This window comes from Phyllobates terribilis, unplaced genomic scaffold, assembly GCF_046119375.1.
Source record: "Phyllobates terribilis strain yellow unplaced genomic scaffold, ASM4611937v1 Scaffold_3__8_contigs__length_932513732, whole genome shotgun sequence".
NCBI lineage: Eukaryota > Metazoa > Chordata > Amphibia > Anura > Dendrobatidae > Phyllobates > Phyllobates terribilis.
In genome coordinates, this window is record NW_027362763.1 from 155,882,580 (window position 1) to 155,901,269 (window position 18,690).

At 43.5% G+C, this 18,690-nt stretch overlaps 1 protein-coding gene across 1 annotated transcript in view; it reads left to right on the forward strand.

The window, feature by feature from the left end:
• EIPR1 (EARP complex and GARP complex interacting protein 1) overlaps positions 1 to 18,690 on the forward strand; it is a 285,709-nt gene that overhangs the window by 208,397 nt on the left and 58,622 nt on the right. The window contains exon 6 of the mRNA XM_073674209.1: positions 15,281 to 15,417. Coding sequence (XP_073530310.1) covers positions 15,281 to 15,417 — 137 coding nt within the window. The remainder of the gene's footprint in view (positions 1 to 15,280; positions 15,418 to 18,690) is intronic.

An 18,690-nucleotide genomic window follows, 5' to 3' on the forward strand; every position in this document is an offset into this window, starting at 1 on the left:
AGCATCAACATAAAGTGTACAGGAAAAAAAAAGAGGAATTCAAAGAAAAGAACACGGTCCCTACAGTCAAACATGACGGAGGTTCCCTGATGTTTTGGGGTTGCTTTGCTGCCTCTGGCACTGGACTGCTTGACCGTGTGCATGGCATTATGAAGTGTGAAGACTACCAACAAATTTTGCAGCATAATGTAGGGCTCAGTGTGAGAAAGCTGGTTCTCCCTCAGAGGTCATGGGTCTTCCAGCAGGACAATGACCCAAAACACACTTCCAAAAGCACTATAAAATGGTTTGAGAGAAAGCACTGGAGGCTTCTAAGGTGGCCAGCAATGAGTCCAGACCTGAATCCCATAGAACACCTGTGGAGAGATCTCAAAATGGCAGTTTGGAGAAGGCACCCTTCAAATATCAGGGAACTGGAGCAGTTTGCCAAAGAAGAATGGTCTACAATTCCAGCAGAGCATTGTAAGAAACTCATTGATGGTTACCGGAAGCGGTTGTTCGCAGTTATTTTGGCCAAAGATTGTGCAACCAAGTATTAGGCTGAGGGAGCCAATACTTTTGTCTGGCCCATTTTTGGAGTTTTGTGTGAAATGATCAATGATTTGATTTTTGCTTCATTCTCTTTTGTGTTTTTTCCTTGTAAGCAAATTAAATGAAGATAATAATACCAAAGAATTTGTGATTGCAATCATTTTCAGGAAGAAACTGAGTATTATCTGACAGAATTGCAGGGGTGCCCATACTTTTGGCCACCACTGTATGTCTCTTTCCTCATGTGCAGGCATTGCAGGACCTTAGGTATCCATGGTTACGACCACTGATATAGTGACAGTTAATTGGCTGGTTGATAGTGGTCGTAACCATGGATACCTAAGGTCCTGCAAAAAAAAAAACTATACTACATTTCTAATTGAAGGTATTTGCCAATATTACATGGGTCTGTGTAAGAACCAGGGGCATATATACTCAATGGCTTTCCTGTATGCAAATTAGACTCATGTCCCCGGAGTGCAGCAAGACCTCAAGTAAGCAACTTTTCCACTGAATAGTTTGAGTCCACTTTAGAATAGGAAATCAAGGGATCTATGAAACTTCGATCAAAATGTGGTCAGTGGTGAACCAAAGAAGAAAAAAGGATTTTCCGGCACTTACATCCATAAAATTCATCTTTTTATTAGAAATTCATTTAAAAGCAGGAGGATCCATTATCTGGATAAAACCTTACGCTTTTCGGGCTATACTACGCCCTTAGTCATAATAAATATTTCTATGACTAATTGCATAGTGTACGCCAGAAATGCGTAAGGTTTTATCCACATGATGGATCCTCCTGTTTTTAAATTAATTTCTAATAAAAAGATGAATTTTATGGATGGATGTGTCGGAAAATCCTTTTTTCTTCTTTGGTTCTATAATAGTTGAGCTTCACCAGCAGAAATTGGTACTCATTCATCAACTTTTCGGTGTATCCCGAACAATATTGATGTTGGGAGCTACGTTATTTCTTCTTTTGTCTACAAACTGTGGTCAGTGGTGCTTGACTAACCGGGGGCCGGTTTGAGAAAATCTTCCAGCTTTGTGGGGTTTTCTCATGTAATGGTGGTCCTGGAAATAATGTGATGAGATAAAACTTCCTGAGGACATAAAAAACTTGACATAAAAAAGGGTCAAAGGAGGATGCTGAGAATTATTCTGACGACTATATGGTGCTCAAGCAAAAAAATTGGTGTTCTACCTTATATGTCCGTACAACGCGTTAGCACGGATGGACTATAATAGCCGATGACTAGTTCCACTGCTGTTTAACGGAAATATGAAGTTAAAGACTCCAGTGATCAAAAAAGCTTCTTTACTGAGCAGTGGTCAATTGAATCCAGATTTCTGTAGGACTATGTTATCGTAGGGTAAGAATTTGGTGCTATCCTTTTTGTCAGGTGTCACATCTTAAGCCTATAGAGCAATGTTCCCCAACTCCAGTCCTCAAGAGCCACAAAAAAATCTTGTTTTCAGGGTTTCCTTAGTATTGACCTAGTGATAATTCCATCACCTGTGCAATACTAAGGAAATCCTGTAAACATGACCTGTTGGTGGCTCTTGAGGACTGGAGTTGGTCTTTACTTCTATAGAGCATCGCTGGAACGATGTAGAATGGGTTGTTTGGGTAATGTTAGTTATCGCCATCTATTTTCAAATTGATGCCACGTGCAACTGCAAGAGGTTATGCTGTTCACATGGACCAATATTCCTGCAGACCCATTTCAGTACCTACTGGAATATACACCATGCAGTGGTTTTGAGGGCCAAAAGAGGGGTGTCCCCAATAAAGTGCCCTTTCAATGTAGTGGTTTGAGACACATACGGGAGCTGTAGACACAAACCAATATTTTTAGTCAAGCGCAGATTTGTATTTTTTATTACCATATTTTGCATTGGAGAAAAAAAAATCATTTTTAAAGTTGCAAATATGTTGATTGGTTCCAAAAGTCTAAACTGAAAGAGGTTGCAGACTTCTGAATCCTCACAGCGTGCGTGCGTGCTGTCGGGATTCTCCATGTTTTACGCTGGGAGCTGGCGGTCATGTTACCGCAATATGCGGCTTGCATTCTTCCGGCCTCATTTCGACTAGACGCCTGCTGCTCTGCTCAATTACAAGTGAATTGAGCAAGGCCATGCAGGTCTAGTCGGAATTTATATGGAAGTATGCATATCTTGCCGCAGGTCCCATAGAATCTGATACGTGCAGTGCACAGTCTTTGATCGTTTAGAAGTGACTATAGACTTTTAGCAAAAGACCTGACAAACCCTTTAAAATATTATCTATTTTGTACATACGGGTAACGTACAAACCAGGGAAACAAACACCTGAATCTGATAGGTCCCTGTTCAAACTAGGAAACGCCCTTCTCTGACTTTGATCTGTCCCTGCTTGACCGCACGGAATTGCACCCAAAGATAACACAATGGCGCCCCCACTCGATGGCAGCTTACCCTTAATGTGTTATGATCTGCAACATGAACTAAGGAAAGATAGGGGAAAGCTGTCCCTACAGTAAAACTAAGCTGAATCCTTACGATGTAGCGGGCTGCCTGTTCATAGTGAACAGACCCGCCTTAGTACTCAGCTAGTCTGAACAAAGACCTATAGCATTAAGGGAGGGGTCCCTAAAAGAACTAAGGACTGGGACAAAAATGGGACACCTCCTAAACAGAAAAGTAGTTGCAGAACACAAAAAGACAAACTGACAAAAAAGTACTAGAGGTCCCAGAAGGACCAAGCAAACTGACAGAGAAAGGCACAGAAGCACCTGGCTAAAGAAACAGTCAAACACTGAAGTCCAGCACAGCCAAAAGGGCAGAGCTGGAATATAAAGGCAGATGGTTACGTGACCGCAAAACACAAAATGGAAAAAACAAACAGGAGGGTTCTAACATAATGTCCTTAGCAGCTCTTAGGATCGCTAGAGAAGCCGTTCCCTAAGGAGTAAAGGAATCACACACAAAACAGCTGCAACTGACACAAACTACAGCAAAGTGAATGAATCCAACAAAGTCTACCACCAGCAGGAAACACCAGTAGGGGAAGCTATTTAAAGCTGCACCCGACAGGTGATAGGACAGACAAACAGTTTAAATGAAAAACACCTGTTGCCCAAAACTGACAGAAACAAAGATAACGGAACTAAAAAATCCAAAGAAAAGATGTATCTGTTGTGGCTCAGCGGGAAGAGATTCCGACCACAGAACATAGAACTAAGGGTTCGAATCCAGAAGCATGACACTAGGATTGTTTCTGTAGTGCCATCTAGAAGACCACAACAAGCCAGATATAGTACATTATTTGCTCTACATGTGTAGTATTCTAACATGTTTTCTAGCATAGCATGTGTATGATTTTATGGTATTCATAAATTATTCATCTCCCAATGCCCACACTTCTTTCAAAAAAAGATTGTTGCAAAAGTATATATTCCAGCGGTTTACAATTTATCACTCCACCGATTGCTAGAAGAGTGGACCCCATGCACCTGCCCCCTCCTATCATCACATCTGTGTTAAAGAAATGTATGGAGCCACAGTCAATCATGCATTCTGCTATTCCATACCTCTATATGGGGCAAGAGATAAAACGTGCTTCCTCACTGTGGTCATTTTGGTGGACGATGGTCCTCTATTCTAGTAATGGTGGGACTCTGAGAGGTCAGATGTCTACCAATTTATCATTTGCATTGTATTTTAATGCCCATATAGCTCACCAGCACAATGTTTTGTCTTAATTCTTGAGAAATGATTCTGACAAAGTCTTAACAGTTTGCTATAACTGCGGAACAGGTGACAAAAACAAAAAAAAGCATAATTTAGGTGGAACACCAAAGCTTATAGCCTGTATAGAAAGACAGCACACCAACATTGTGTGTATATATGTGCAGTACAGACCAAAAGTTTGGACACACCTTCTCATTTAAAGATTTTTCTGTATTTTCATGACTTTGAAAATTGTACGTTCACACTGAAGGCATCAAAACTATGAATTAACACATGTGGAATTATATACTTAACAAAAAAGTGTGAAACAACTGAAAATATGTCTTATATTCTAGGTTCTTCAAAGTAGCCACCTTTTGCTTTGATGACTGCTTTGCACACTCTTGGCATTCTCTTGATGAGCTTCAAGAGGTAGTCACCAGAAATGGTTTTCACTTCACAGGTGTGCCCTGTCAGGTTTAATAAGTTGGATTTCTTGCCTTATAAATGGGGTTAGGACCATCAGTTGTGTTGTGCAGAAGTCTGGTGGATACACAGCTGATAGTCCTACTGAATAGACTGTTAGCTGCTTTTTTCTTGCCATAATACAAATTCTAAGTAAAGAAAAATTAGTGGCCATCATTACTTTAAGAAATGAAGGTCAGTCAGTCCGAAAAATTGGGCAAACTTTGAAAGTGTCCCCAAGTGCAGTTGCAAAAACCTTCAAGCGCTACAAAGAAGCTGGCTCACATGAGGACTGCCCCAGGAAAGGAAGACCAAGAGTCACCTCTGCTTCTGAGGATAAGTTTATCCGAGTCACCAGCCTCAGAAATCGCAGGTTAACAGCAGCTCAGATTAGAGACCAGGTCAATGCCACACAGAGTTCTAGCAGCAGACACATCTCTACAACAACTGTTAAGAGGAGACTTTGTGCAGCAGGCCTTCATGGTAAAATAGCTGCTAGGAAACCACTGCTAAGGACAGGCAACAAGCAGAAGAGACTTGTTTGGGCTAAAGAACACAAGGAATGGACATTAGACCAGTGGAAATCTGTGCTTTGGTCTGATGAGTCCAAATTTGAGATCTTTGGTTCCAACCACCATGTCTTTGTGCGACGCAGAAAAGGTGAACGGATGGACTCTACATGCCTGGTTCCCACCGTGAAGCATGGAGGAGGAGGTGGGGTGTGCTTTGCTGGTGACACTGTTGGGGATTTATTCAAAATTTAAGGCATACTGAACCAGCATGGCTACCACAGCATCTTGCAGCGGCATGCTATTCCATCCGGTTTGGGTTTAGTCAGACCATCATTTATTTTTCAGCAGGACAATGACCCCAAACACACCTCCAGACTGTGTAAGGGCTATTTGACCAAGCAGGAGAGTGATGGGGTGCTACGCCAGATGACCTGGCCTCCACAGTCACCAGACCTGAACCCAATCGAGATGGTTTGGGGTGAGCTGGACCGCAGAGTGAAGGGAAAAGGGCCAACAAGTGCTAAGCGTCTCTGGGAAGTCCTTCAAGATTGTTGAAAGACCATTTCCGGTGACTACCTCTTGAAGCTCATCAAGAGAATGCCAAGAGTGTGCAAAGCAGTCATCAAAGCAAAAGGTGGCTACTTTGAAAAACCTGGAATATAAGACATATTTTCAGTTGTTTCACACTTTTTTGTTAAGTATATAATTCCACATGTGTTAATTCATAGTTTTGATGCCTTCGGTGTGAATGTACAATTTTCATAGTCATGAAAATACAGAAAAATCTTTAAATGAGAAGGTGTGTCCAAATGTTTGGTCTGTACTGTATATGTGTGTGTGTGTGTGTGTGTGTGTGTATATATATATATATATATATATATATATATATATATATATATATATATATACTATATGGTGGCCCGATTCTAACGCATAGGGTATTCTAGAATATGTATGCGGCCGACCGGGCGCAATTAGCAGAGCGGTGTTTAAATTTGGCGCCAAAATCGCTGATTGGTCGCGGTCGGCAACCGCGACCAATCAGCAAAGAGGTGTTTAAATTTGGCGGCAAAATCGGTGATTGGTCGCCGCCGGTGGCCGCGACCAATCAGCGAACCGTGTTGGTGAGGACTGGAGAGCGTGTTTAAATTTGGCGCCAAAATCACTGATTAGTCGCAACCGCGACCAATCAGCAAAGCGGTGTTTAAATTTGGCGCCAATAATGCTGATTGGTCGCGGCCTTCAAACGCGACCAATCAGCAGAGGGGTGTTTAAATTTGGCGCCAAAATCGCTGATTGGTCGCGGTCGGCCGGCGGGCGCGACCAATCAATCAGCAGAGCGGGGTTTAAATGTGGCGCCAATAATGCTGATTGGTCGCGGCCGGCCGGCGGGCGCGACCAATCAATCAGGAGAGCGAGGTTTAAATGTGGCGCCAATAATGCTGATTGTTCGCGGTGGCCGGCCGCGACCAATCAGCAGAGCGGCGTTTAAATTTTCCTTCCATATCACTGATTGGTCTCGGGCGTCGACCGCGATCAATCAGCGTCGTATTAGTGAGGACCGGGGAGCGGCACTGCTTGTGCGGCTACTTCCGATGCGAGAAGCCGGGAGATGCGCGGCTGCTCGCAGCAGAAGCATCCCGACCGGCGTCGCCGCTCCCCGGTCCTCCGTTCAGCTAGCATTCGGGAGATGAGCGCATCGCGCCGGTCATCTCCCTGCTGCATCGCTGCTGACCTCCGTCCTGCAGATATGCCACTAACGGCCGCCATCTTTTTCTCAAATCCCGTGTCGCTGATTGGCCGCGGCCGGACCAATCAGCGACGCTGGATTTCCTGGACAGACAGACAGACGGGATAAGACGATTATATATATATATACACCATCCTGTGCAAGAGAAAAGCCTAAAAACATTTTTATCTTTGAAAACTCAATTTTCCATTGTAGATGATAAAAACAAACCTGCTATAAATGTGTTCGAGAAGCTAACATCACGGAGCCTTAACAAAAACATTCTCACTTCTTCCCTCCTCATCTCCATAAACACTGTAAGCCAGGAACTTCATCTGTGGCTTTGTGAATCAGGCTCTCTGCAGGGGAGCCAACATTTAGGAACCTGCCATCAGGCCCTGCGGAGTAGTGTCTATGTATAAAGCGATATTTTCCAGTATTCTTTAGGCAAAATTCAGCTCCCTACATTGTTCCTTCAGTATCGTCAGTGATTTACTCTCACAACTATGAGATAGTAGGCAGCAATGCCATACACCTACTGTAAGGGAATATTTACATCTACATGTTGGCACTTGGCTTGTGGTGCACAGCACGATGGATGTCTCCTTTCCTTCATGTAGAAAACTGATCAGTGAAAAGAAGTTCACACTTGTTAGTTGCCACAGTATTAGGTAAGGAAAAGTCATTTTTCTCATGCTGAGTCCACAATAGGTTTATTCTTTACAGTATATCTGCAGTTAGGAAGGTGGGGACAAAAAATACAAAAAAAAGTCAGAATTATTTTGAAAGAAGTATTATTAGATTATTTTTGTCAATTAAAAAATGTGAAGTGAATTAACAAAAGAGAAATCTAAATCAAATCAGTATTTGGTGGGTCCAGCCTTTGCCATCAGAATAACAACAAAATAACATTCTATTGTGGAAATGACTCGCCCCCTGGGCCGTGCGGCACTCGGAGCCGGGCAACAGGGCAATAATGGGGGTAGTAGTGGCAACCCGGTCCGTGGCTCAGGGTGGTCAGACCAGTGGCAGTCTTCTATATGTTTTGCAATGTCCGACTACGCCACCCGTGGGTTGCGGCTATTATAAACCGCCACTGCAAGGCAGTCCGCTGAGGCTGATGGTGTGTGCAGCTGAGATAGTATAACTCCCCACAGGAAAAGTGTAGCCTCAGGGCAGTGTGGTAGGATGCTGGGGGTGATGGTGCGGGGCGTCCCCATACCGTTAGTGCTGACACGACGAGGAAGCACAAAGACAAGGTGTTGCAGTTCAGGTTCTTTTACTTACAGTTGTTATCCAAGTCACTTTTGCGCGAGTAGGACTGCTCAAGCCGTGCTGCGTCCACCAGGTGCGGGGATCGGTCAACCCCCAGGCAATTCAGGAGCATGGTACAGAACTCCCTTCTATCCTTCCTCTGGCCGTGCCCCACCAGTGACCAAACTTATGTCCGGCTGCCTCCGACCTTCTCTGGGAGAACTTGTCGCCAGCTTCCCTGGCCCTATGTGGTGCCTTCCTAGTAGGTTTAGCGAGGGGTCGCACCAATAAATGATCACGACCTCCGGTTCTTGGCTGAGGATTATTTGCCTCCACCAACTTGGGATCCGGTAACCTTTTCTTGCCTGACCCGTCACCCGTAATCTCCTGGGTCCTTAGGGTCCCTTCTACCTTCGTGTTCCTGGGCCTTTCTATTCTTTGGTTCCTTGTCTTTCTGTTCTGTTCCTTTCTCCTTCTGTTCTGTTCCTTGTTCCTCTCTCCCTCTCGCCCTGCCCGTGTCCCTGGGCCTGGCTCTGGAGCAGAACTCCAGCGGAGCCTCTGCTCCCCTTCTCCTCCACTCTCACTTTCTCCTCACAGACTGGACTGAACTCTAAGATGGTGCCCACCTTTTATACCTCCTCCTCCGTGTCTGAGCCCAGGTGACCTGCATCCAATGAGCTCCTTCCTATGCCCAGAAACCAGACCCTATCTGCTCCCACATCACTAGGTCCCCCCCCCCTCCCCATTCCAGCCAGGGACAAAGTCAGTTTTTATCCCCCCACCACTGGGGACTACGAATATACAGCCTTGACAAGCATCCTATTTGACCCTGTACAATAAGGCTATGTTCACACATCATGGTTTTTTCAGTGTTTTTTTTTTCTGCAGCAAAACCTGATCTCTTGTCAGGAAGTTGTAAAGGATTTTTCTTGCTTTTTTGCTTGTTTTTGGTGCGTTTTTTTCACTGTCCTTTTGTCTCTTTTATGCATGTACATAAAGTTCAGTGAAAAAAAAATGGCATTCTGGTTTTGGCATAACAGTGGAGGAGGTGAATTGTTCAGAAATAGTTAATCTAAAACACTGACAGTGCATTGAGTTTGTATGACACTATGTACTTTCACACTATGGTCTTCCATTCAGTTGCACAGGCATTGTTCAATTTCACACCTCCCTGAGCCATAGATATTGTTCAATCTCACAGGTAGCTCAGCCAATGTTTAACTGTACACATCACTAATTTAATTAAACTCTACTAATCAAACTACCATCTCGGTGACCAAGACAAGATGGTAAAATCACAAAAATAAATGTTTCACATACTGTTGTACTTGCTTATTTTCACTAAAAATGCAGCAAAACCTGATAGCTATGTTCACACTAGGCGTTTTTTCAGCGTTTTTTCACTACCCATTACTTCCAATGGGTGAAAAATTCTGAAAAAGTGTTGAAAGAAGTGACGTGCTCTATTTTGCAAAAAAACATGCAAAGCACAAAATCCTGATAAAAAAAACAAGGTGTGTGCATGAGATTTCTGGAATCTCATAGACTTGCTGGTACTGTAAAACAAAGCTGCAAATTTGCATTTAAAAAAAAAGCATCAAAAAATGCTGAAAAACCCAAGATGTGTGAACATAGCCTAAGAGTAGTAACATGGTAGCCATGAGACTCCTTATCGGACTCCATCTGCTAAAGTAACAAATCAATAACCTGGCAATCGAGTTGCATGGTGGGGTTGGGGTGGAAGGTAACTGGTGATCATCTGACCGTGGCTTCTGGATGGGGTGATAAACCACCGCCATCATAGCTCATGGCCTTTGCCACAGCATGTCCGTATTGTATCACATCCCACACTGGATGGCATGGTAAGCTCCTGTGGCTGCACCATCCACTGGGCAGAACTGTATCTATTAGTGGTAACAGGCATCAGAAAAAGTATTGTACAGTTTCATCAGTTTGCCAAAATTTCTCTGTGCATGAAATTATATGTATGTGTATATAAATATCTGATCGATATACAGTACAGACCAAAAGTTTGGACACACCTCATTTAAAGATTTTTCTGTATTTTCATGACTGAAAATTGTACATTCACACTGAAGGCATCAAAACTATGAATTAACACATGTGGCATTATATACTTAACAAAAAAGTGTGAAACAACTGAAAATATGTCTTATATTCTAGGTTCTTCAAAGTAGCCACCAAAGTAAAAGGTGGCTACTTTGAAGAAACTTTTTTCTTGCCATAATGCGAATTCTAACAGTCTATTCAGTAGGACTATCAGCTGTGTATCCACCAGACTTCTGCACAACACAACTGATGGTCCCAACCCCATTTATAAGGCAAGAAATCCTACTTATTAAACCTGACAGGGCACACCTGTGAAGTGAAAACCATTTCCGGTGACTAGCTCTTGAAGCTCATCAAGAGAATGCCAAGAGTGTGCAAAGCAGTCATCAAAGCAAAAGGTGGCTACTTTGAAAAACCTAGAATATAAGACATATTTTCAGTTGTTTCACACTCTTTTGTTAAGTATATAATTCCACATGTGTTAATTCATAGTTTTGATGCCTTCAGTGTGAATGTACCATTTTCGTAGTCATGAAAATACAGAAAAATCTTTAAATGAGGTGTGTCCAAACTTGTGGTCTGTACTGTACATATATGCACAAATAAACACATACCGTGAGGGGCAGACTAAACTGCCCATACTGCAAGAACCAGGTCTTCAATCTGGTCCGCTCTTCTTGACCTACTGTAGCTGTTGGCTTCTGCTATGTCACCCTCCCGTTATCGCTATGTACAGCAGTGACCTGTGCTGTGCACAGAACCCCTCTCCACCTTGCTAGACTGTGGATAGGCCGCAAACTGCTAAAATGCCATGCTGATTAACCCCTTGCTGGCTAATTAACTATGATGGAAGGACTTGTGCTTACTGTTCAGCAGCTTGTCCACTGGCTCCCACCAAAGTGCAGGCAGCTGAACAGCTGTGACAGCTTCTCACTGTAATGCTCCTGCACTTTGTTCTAGCTGCCTCTTTAATTTTGGAGCGAACAACTGGCTGCAATATTTCCTTCCTGCAACTGGATCAGCCACTCTTCATGTTGTGTGCCAGATGATCACCATCCAGCCGGCATCCAGAAGTTCTCATCCCTGCAGCATCTTAGTGTCTCTTCTCTTTGCTGTAACTGCTGCCTGACTGCTGCTTTTTTCTGTTGTTTGGCATATCAACAGCAGTGCCAAACCAGTGAGGCCCTTTTGGGATCAGGGCCCTGGGCAATTGCCCAATTTTCATCCCGCAACTCTGTCCCTGCAAGGAGGGTGCCTTTGCAAGCTCTTCGCCTTAGAGCCTGCAAGCGCTGTTCTGAAGCTAGTCAGATCTGGCCAGCTTCAGTCCCTTTGCTTTCCTCCAATGGTGCAGAGGTAAAGCTGCATCCGTTTGCAGAATGAGACAGTTCACAGTTTGGACCAGTGGGACAACCATGTTTACTGCATGAACTGTCAATCTTTAGGAATGCACTGTTGTCTGGCACGCAGGAAGTCTGGAGGCAGGAGAGCAGTGCGCTTCCTGAAAAAGAACGAGACGACTCCTTAAACCCATCTACGACATTCTCCGTACATGTGTGATGTGTAACGGGTGCGCATGGGTGGTGCTTGCTGTGTTTACATCCTTAAAAGCTGTTGCAATCACTCATGCTCCTTCATCTGACTCATTTGTCTAATTCTGGTTAACTCCCTTTAATGGGTAGTGCCATTCTTCTCGATGATTTATGCTTCACTCTACCTTGTGTGAATTCACCTCCAGTGTAGATAGATGATCATAGTTTTTAGGTTTGCTCTTCTGACAATTGGAGATATCCTATGTCCTGTAGTTCTCATGATTCCCTCTGACTTTACACTTGTGTTCTTTCTTTCTTTCTTCCTTCTTTCTTTCTTTCTCTTTTTCATTGTTGATGTCCAACAATCAATATCATCACCCAAAATCATCTTGTATACCTGTATCATCTACTACTTATTACATTGATTAATAGGTTATTGTATTTGTTTAAACTGATCATTTTTATTTTGTAGTCAACTACATGATCATTTTGTTTGGGCCACCAAATGAGTAAGACACTGGTCACATTTTGCAGCAGCAAAAAATGGCAAACACAGTTCTGGGATGCATTAAGAGAAGCATAGAGTCTAGATCACATGAAATAATTATCTCCCTCTACTCCTCCTTGGTCAGACCTCACCTGGAATACTGTGTTCAGTTCTGGGCACCACGTTTTTAAAAAAGACTTAGAAAAATTGGAGCAAGTTCAGAGAAGAGCTACCAGGATGGTGAGCAGACAGCAAACTATGTCCTACAAGGAACGGTTAAAGGATCTGGGAATGTTTAGTTTGCAAAAAAGAAGTCTAAGAGGAGACTTAACAGCTGTCTACAAATATCTGAAGAGCTGTCGCACTGTAGTGGGATCATCCTTATTCTCATTTGCACATGGAAACACGAGAAGCTATGGAATGAATCTGAAAGGGAGAAGATACAGATTAGATAATAGAAAGAACTTTTTGACAGTGAGGGTGATCAATGAGTGAAACAGGCGGCCACGAGAGGTGGAGAGTTCTTCAATGGAAGTCTTCAAACAGAGGCTGGACAGACATCTGTCTGAGATGGTTTAGTGAATCCTGCATTGAGCAGGGGGTTGGACCAGATGACCCTGGAGGTCCCTTCCAACTCTAACATTCTATGATTCTACATCTCAGTTGGTGTCCTTTGTTGCATATTCTGCCATTTGTAATGGATTTAGCATTGGGTTTTTTTTCCATCAAAACGACAAAAGCCGTGGCGAATAATTGTGCGTCAGTCACCGCTCGTGTCCATTGTACAAACGATCCAGTGTTGAGTTTTCCCTTTTATAACAGAAACCACGCTTTAGATGTGAACAGAGCCTTACCACGTCTATCGTAGAACTTTTCGTTTGAGTGCCGGCTGCCTCATTGATATCAGTAGTCTTTGGATGGATCTGTGGTTATTATCTGGGGCGTATAAATACTCATGAGGATCCAGCTCATCAACTCATTTGGAACCAATTATGTAAACACTTCTTTAAAGGCTTCCTTAACACATGTAAACAGCAAGTCTTCCAGCAAGCATTGCTCTCATTTATTTTCCCAGAGCTTCTGTGTTTTGTGGAGGAAAAACAAAATCTCACACTTCAAGCATTGATGATCCTGACACCGCAACATAATTCACAGTACATCCAAGTCATCTTCTTGTTAAGCACAGTTGCTATTGTTGTTGCGGTTATTACTTACCGGTGATATGCAATGACAATGTGCCAGGTTCATAGTATCGTTAATTTCTTTTTTTTCCCCTTTTGTGTCAGATTTACAATGGGTAAAAAAAAAATAAAAAAATAAAATAGTGCGATTATTAGAAAATAAATAACTGAATCCTTGTCAGACAAGCATCTGTCACATATTCGGGAAGAAGCCAGCATGGTGGCCCTCGGTCGGTGCGAACACATAATACAACGAGGCTCATAGACGAGAATCTCTAACCCATCTCCTCCCGGACACATTTACAGCTCAGACGTCTCGTAATGAAGAGGGTGGGCAGTGTCAGAGCAAGTTGCATTTAATTAAGGCACAATGAATGCATTGGAAGCTAAATCCATTTAAACTAATGTCACATTATGTCAATTTACTTGATGAGGCATGGCAATCCTTCTTCGTAATGGCAGGTTGCAATGTTGCTTTGTATTATTAATGATAGACTGCAAATCATCGCTGTTCCGTATGGGGAGGGGGAGGGAAAAAAAAAAGGTTGTGGCTGGCGCTGTACGCTCAGGGAGAAGAGTTCGAACATGTAGACACGCGCGCCTGGTTTTGAAGGAAAGCATATTTGTGCCTCGTAGATTGTTCAAGAACAGTTCATCCTTGTGAAAACATTACCCGGGTAACTCTGCCAAGATCACTGAATGCATGGGTTATCTGCCGGATGAGATTTGTGTTCATAAATCACTGTGACTTGCTCTTTTTTATTCTTTTTGTGCTCTCTCTATCAGGTTTTAATTTGTTTCTACCCCTGCTTTAGCTTTTCATGTACCTGTTTACACTGCAGCGCGGTCCAGTCAATGGGATTTTCTAATTATGGGGGTTTTGGACAAATATTTAAAGACCTTTCGAGCTAGATTTTTTATTGTTCCTGTGCCTGTAAGATGCAAAAAGAGCGAAGAATGGTTTGAAATTTTGATTGGTGGATTATAAAAGAGCAGCGGACAGATAGACGTGAATATGACTGCGGGGGGTCAGACTACATAGGATTATTTTGAAGTCTCGTGGAGTCTCATCAGTTGTCTAGGAGTTTTATATACCAAATGGTATATTTTAAAGGGAACCTGTCCAAAGGATTAACTTTCCTAAGCCATAAATATGGGCATGGAGCTCATAGAAATGTGAATAAAATGATTCCTTGAGATCTGTGATCCGATGTCTTATTCTAGAGAAATCCACTTTTTTTCTTAAAATGTAAATGAGCTGTTAAGATCTAAGGGCCGGACATAGATCTCCCTGAGAATCTACCTTCAGAGATTATTTCAAATGAAAGGAGGCATTACAAGCGTGAGACATGTGGGTGGGGAGAGTTGACTGTCAGTCATTACATGTCTCGCACTGGTAACGCCTGTTTAAAATAATCTCTTAGGGAGATCTATGTCCAACCCATAAATCTTAACAGTTTACATATAAAAAAAAAATTGGATTTCTCTGGAATAACATTTTGGATTGCAGATATTAAGGTATCATTTTATTTAGCTTCCTATGACCTTTATGCCCATATAGATGGTTTAAGGTTGATCCTACTGACAGATTCCCTTTAATCAAAACTACAGTACATGCAAAGTAACCCATCATTTATTTGTTGATACCAAATAAGTTTGTCTGCAGGGTCAGACTACACAGTGTTGTTTGTAGTCTATCACCATGGAGACACAAAATTTAGTAAAAACAATAGCAGTTGCTCTGTTTACTGATACCTTAACTCCAGAGTTCTCCAATTTTTCTTTATCCTGACTTTGTGTTTCCTTTACAGCTCAGAAGTTCTGCCACATTGGAAGGTAAAGGTCAACTGAAATTCACTTCCGGACGATGGAGCCCTCACCACAATTGTACCCAAGTCGCTACAGCCAATGACACCGCCATCCGTGGCTGGGACATAAGAAGTATGAGGTAATATATTAGCTTGTGCTTCATAACAAGTAGCGAAAGGACAATCAGGAGGATCAATTCTCAAAAAGGAAGAATTGTCAAAAAAAAAAAATATATATAGTGTTACTCTTTTGGGTAATGTTTATGCCATATGTGTCTGGCAGGAAATTGTCTTTCAAAAAAAATTGCAGAAAGTTAAGGGTGGACACATTTGTACACCAATTCATTTAGCAGATCTTTATTTTCTGTTAAGACACTAAATATATTTGCCCAGGTTTTGTTCATGTTTGTAAAGGAACTTAAAGGCTTCTGCAGTGTCTCTGACCTTCTTAAAAATAGATGAACATTGGTGGCCATCACTGCAGGCTGCTGTGTTTCCACAGAAATGTTACAGATATGGAGCACTTGATGAACTGATTACCCTGGCCAGAGGCTGCGCACTGAATGATTTTGAAATTTCAGAAAACTGATAGATATGACTCTGTTCACACTGGCGCTCAGAGATTCCAGGAGGGTTCTCTCTAGGTTTAATTTTCTTTTACACCTAAGAGATTGCAATGTTATTCAAAATTACGAGAACCTGAACGGGACCCTCGTCTGCCATAAATGTCTGAGATGGGGATATCCCTTTAGATCAAGGGTGGGCAATTCATTTTCCTGAGGGGCAACGTGAGAGACCGTGACTGTTGTGGAGGGCCGACCCAATAGGCTGAAATTAATTCTGCTCTATATTAATATCAATGTTAATTATAGTTGTTATATTAATAATTATATTAATATGAATTGTATCACTTAATATTAAGCAGAATAAAGTATGTTGACATCCCCCTATATACCGTTTGAACCCAAATACAGCCCCTTCTAGATATATGAGCCCCTTATATACTGTAAGAGCCCCACACAGCCTCCCTATACAGCATGAGCCCTACACCACCTCCCTATATACAGCGCGAGCCCCACACAGCCTCCCTATGTACAGCATGAGCCCCACGCAGCCTCCATATATACAACATGAGCCCCACACAGCCTCCCTATATACAGCATGAGTCCTACAGAGCCTCCCTATATACAACATGAGCCCCCCACAGTCTCCCCATATACAGCATGAGCCCCACACAGCCTCCCCATGTCCAGCATGAGAGCCCCACAGCCTCCCCATGTCCAGCATGAGAGCCCCACAGCCTCACCATGTCCTGCCTGAGAGCCCCACAGCCTCACCATGTCCTGCCTGAGAGCCCCACAGCCTCACCATGTCCTGCCTGAGAGCCCCACAGCCTCACCATGTCCTGCCTGAGAGCCCCACAGCCTCCCCATGTCCTGCCTGAGAGCCCCACAGCCTCCCCATGTCCTGCCTGAGAGCCCCACAGCCTCCCCATGTCCAGCCTGAGAGCCCCACAGCCTCTCCATGTCCACCATGACAGCTGCATGAGGGCCCATAGCCTCCCCATGTCCAGGATGAGACCCCCATAGCCTCCCCATGTCCAGGATGAGACCCCCATAGCCTCCCCATGTCCAGGATGAGACCACCATAGCCTCCCCATGTCCAGCCAAACATCCCATATACATGAAAAAAAAAAAGAACACCTCGGTCCTGTTCCCCCGGCGCTCTGCTCCTGTCTCCTGTGCACTGACTCTCCGCAGTACACAGCTGATGCAATGAAATTACGTCATCGTGTCAGCTGATTGGTGTCAGTGGTACTGCTCGAATTTGGCAGTCAGCGCGGATGGAGACAGCGGCCGGGCGGATGGAGACAGTGGCCGGGCGGATGGAGACAGTTGGCAGGTGTGGGATGGCACGGTGCGATCCGTGGGCCACTGTTTTCCAGCTCCTCGGCTGTCTCGGTCCGCACTGCCCAGGTCTGCTTTAGATCATACATGTCAAACTCTGGCCCTTGGGCCAAATTTGGCCCCCTGGTTTTGTTTGGCTCGCAACACCAGAACCACCACTCCTATGTAGGGCCATTATTATGTATGGAGGACTGTGTGGGGCCCATTATCCTGTATACTGGTTGGCCTGCGACTTTGTCCAAGTTTTTAATTTTGGCCCTCTGTGTGTTGAGTTTGACATCCCTGCTTTAGATTTCAAGATGGAGATCATGTACAGCTGTTCCTGGTCACAATAAAGTACAAAATTCTGACAACTACTTAATACCTAGAGGAACACCCTGAATGTGTAAAGTAAACCATGAAAACCATTTCCCTCACTTTTAAGGCTCATTCAGACGTACATTTTTCATGTACGATTTCTGTCCATGTTTTTCATAGCTAAGGGACTATTCACATGTCTGATTATTTTTTTTTATTTTTGCGGACTGAGAGGTCTGCACAAAATCGCGGTGACATGTCCGATATTGACTCAAGTGTCGGATTAAAATGCATGTCTACAAGTCCGTGAAAAAATCTGACCACACTCAATGCCATCCGAGCGCTGTCCATTTTTCATGGACTTTTTGAAAGCATAGGTTAGAAAACTTTTTTTTTTCTCATACGACCAAGCTGATGAAACTCTGAACAAAAGCCACTGATGAAACTAGAAACCGTTTTTCTGCGGATGGGATCCCCGCGGAAATTTATAAGGAGGCTGGGGGGTTTTACTTCCCAGGTTACTCTAAGTCTTTAGGGAAGCAAAGGAGAGGGGGACCTTGTCGACTTCAATGAGGGAGGCTAACATAGTTCTTTTGCTTAAAACTGGAAAGGATGCCCTAAACCCAGAATCATATAGGCCAATATCCTTACTCTCGGTAGATGTAAAAATTCTAGCTAAGATCCTGGCTACCAGATTGGGGACGGTTATTACGCGCCTGATTGCAGAAGACCAGACTGGATTTATACCAGCCAAGTCAACGGCAATTAATTTGCGTCGGCTTTTCCTTAACCTACAAATGCAGCCACACAATGTGGGTGGTAGGGCAGTGCTATCGCTTGATGCCGCTAAGGCTTTTGATAGTGTCGAGTGGGAGTACTTATGGGCTGTTTTGAGAAAGATGGGATTTGGTGCTGAATTTCGAGCCTGGGTACAACTGTTATATAGCAATCCGGTAGCTCGGATTAGAATTAATGGTAATCTTTCTGGTAACATTGAAATGGGCAGAGGCATGCATCAAGGCTGCCCGTTGTCCCCCCTACTATTCTCCCTGGCTGTGGAGCCGTTGGCTGTTAAGCTTCGTTCCAGCAGCGAAATACAGGGGTTCTGCTACAAAACACTGGAGGAGCGGGTGGCCTTATATGCCGACGACCTTCTGTTGTTTCTGGGTGACACGGAACAATCTCTGATGGCGGCTATGAATCTAATAA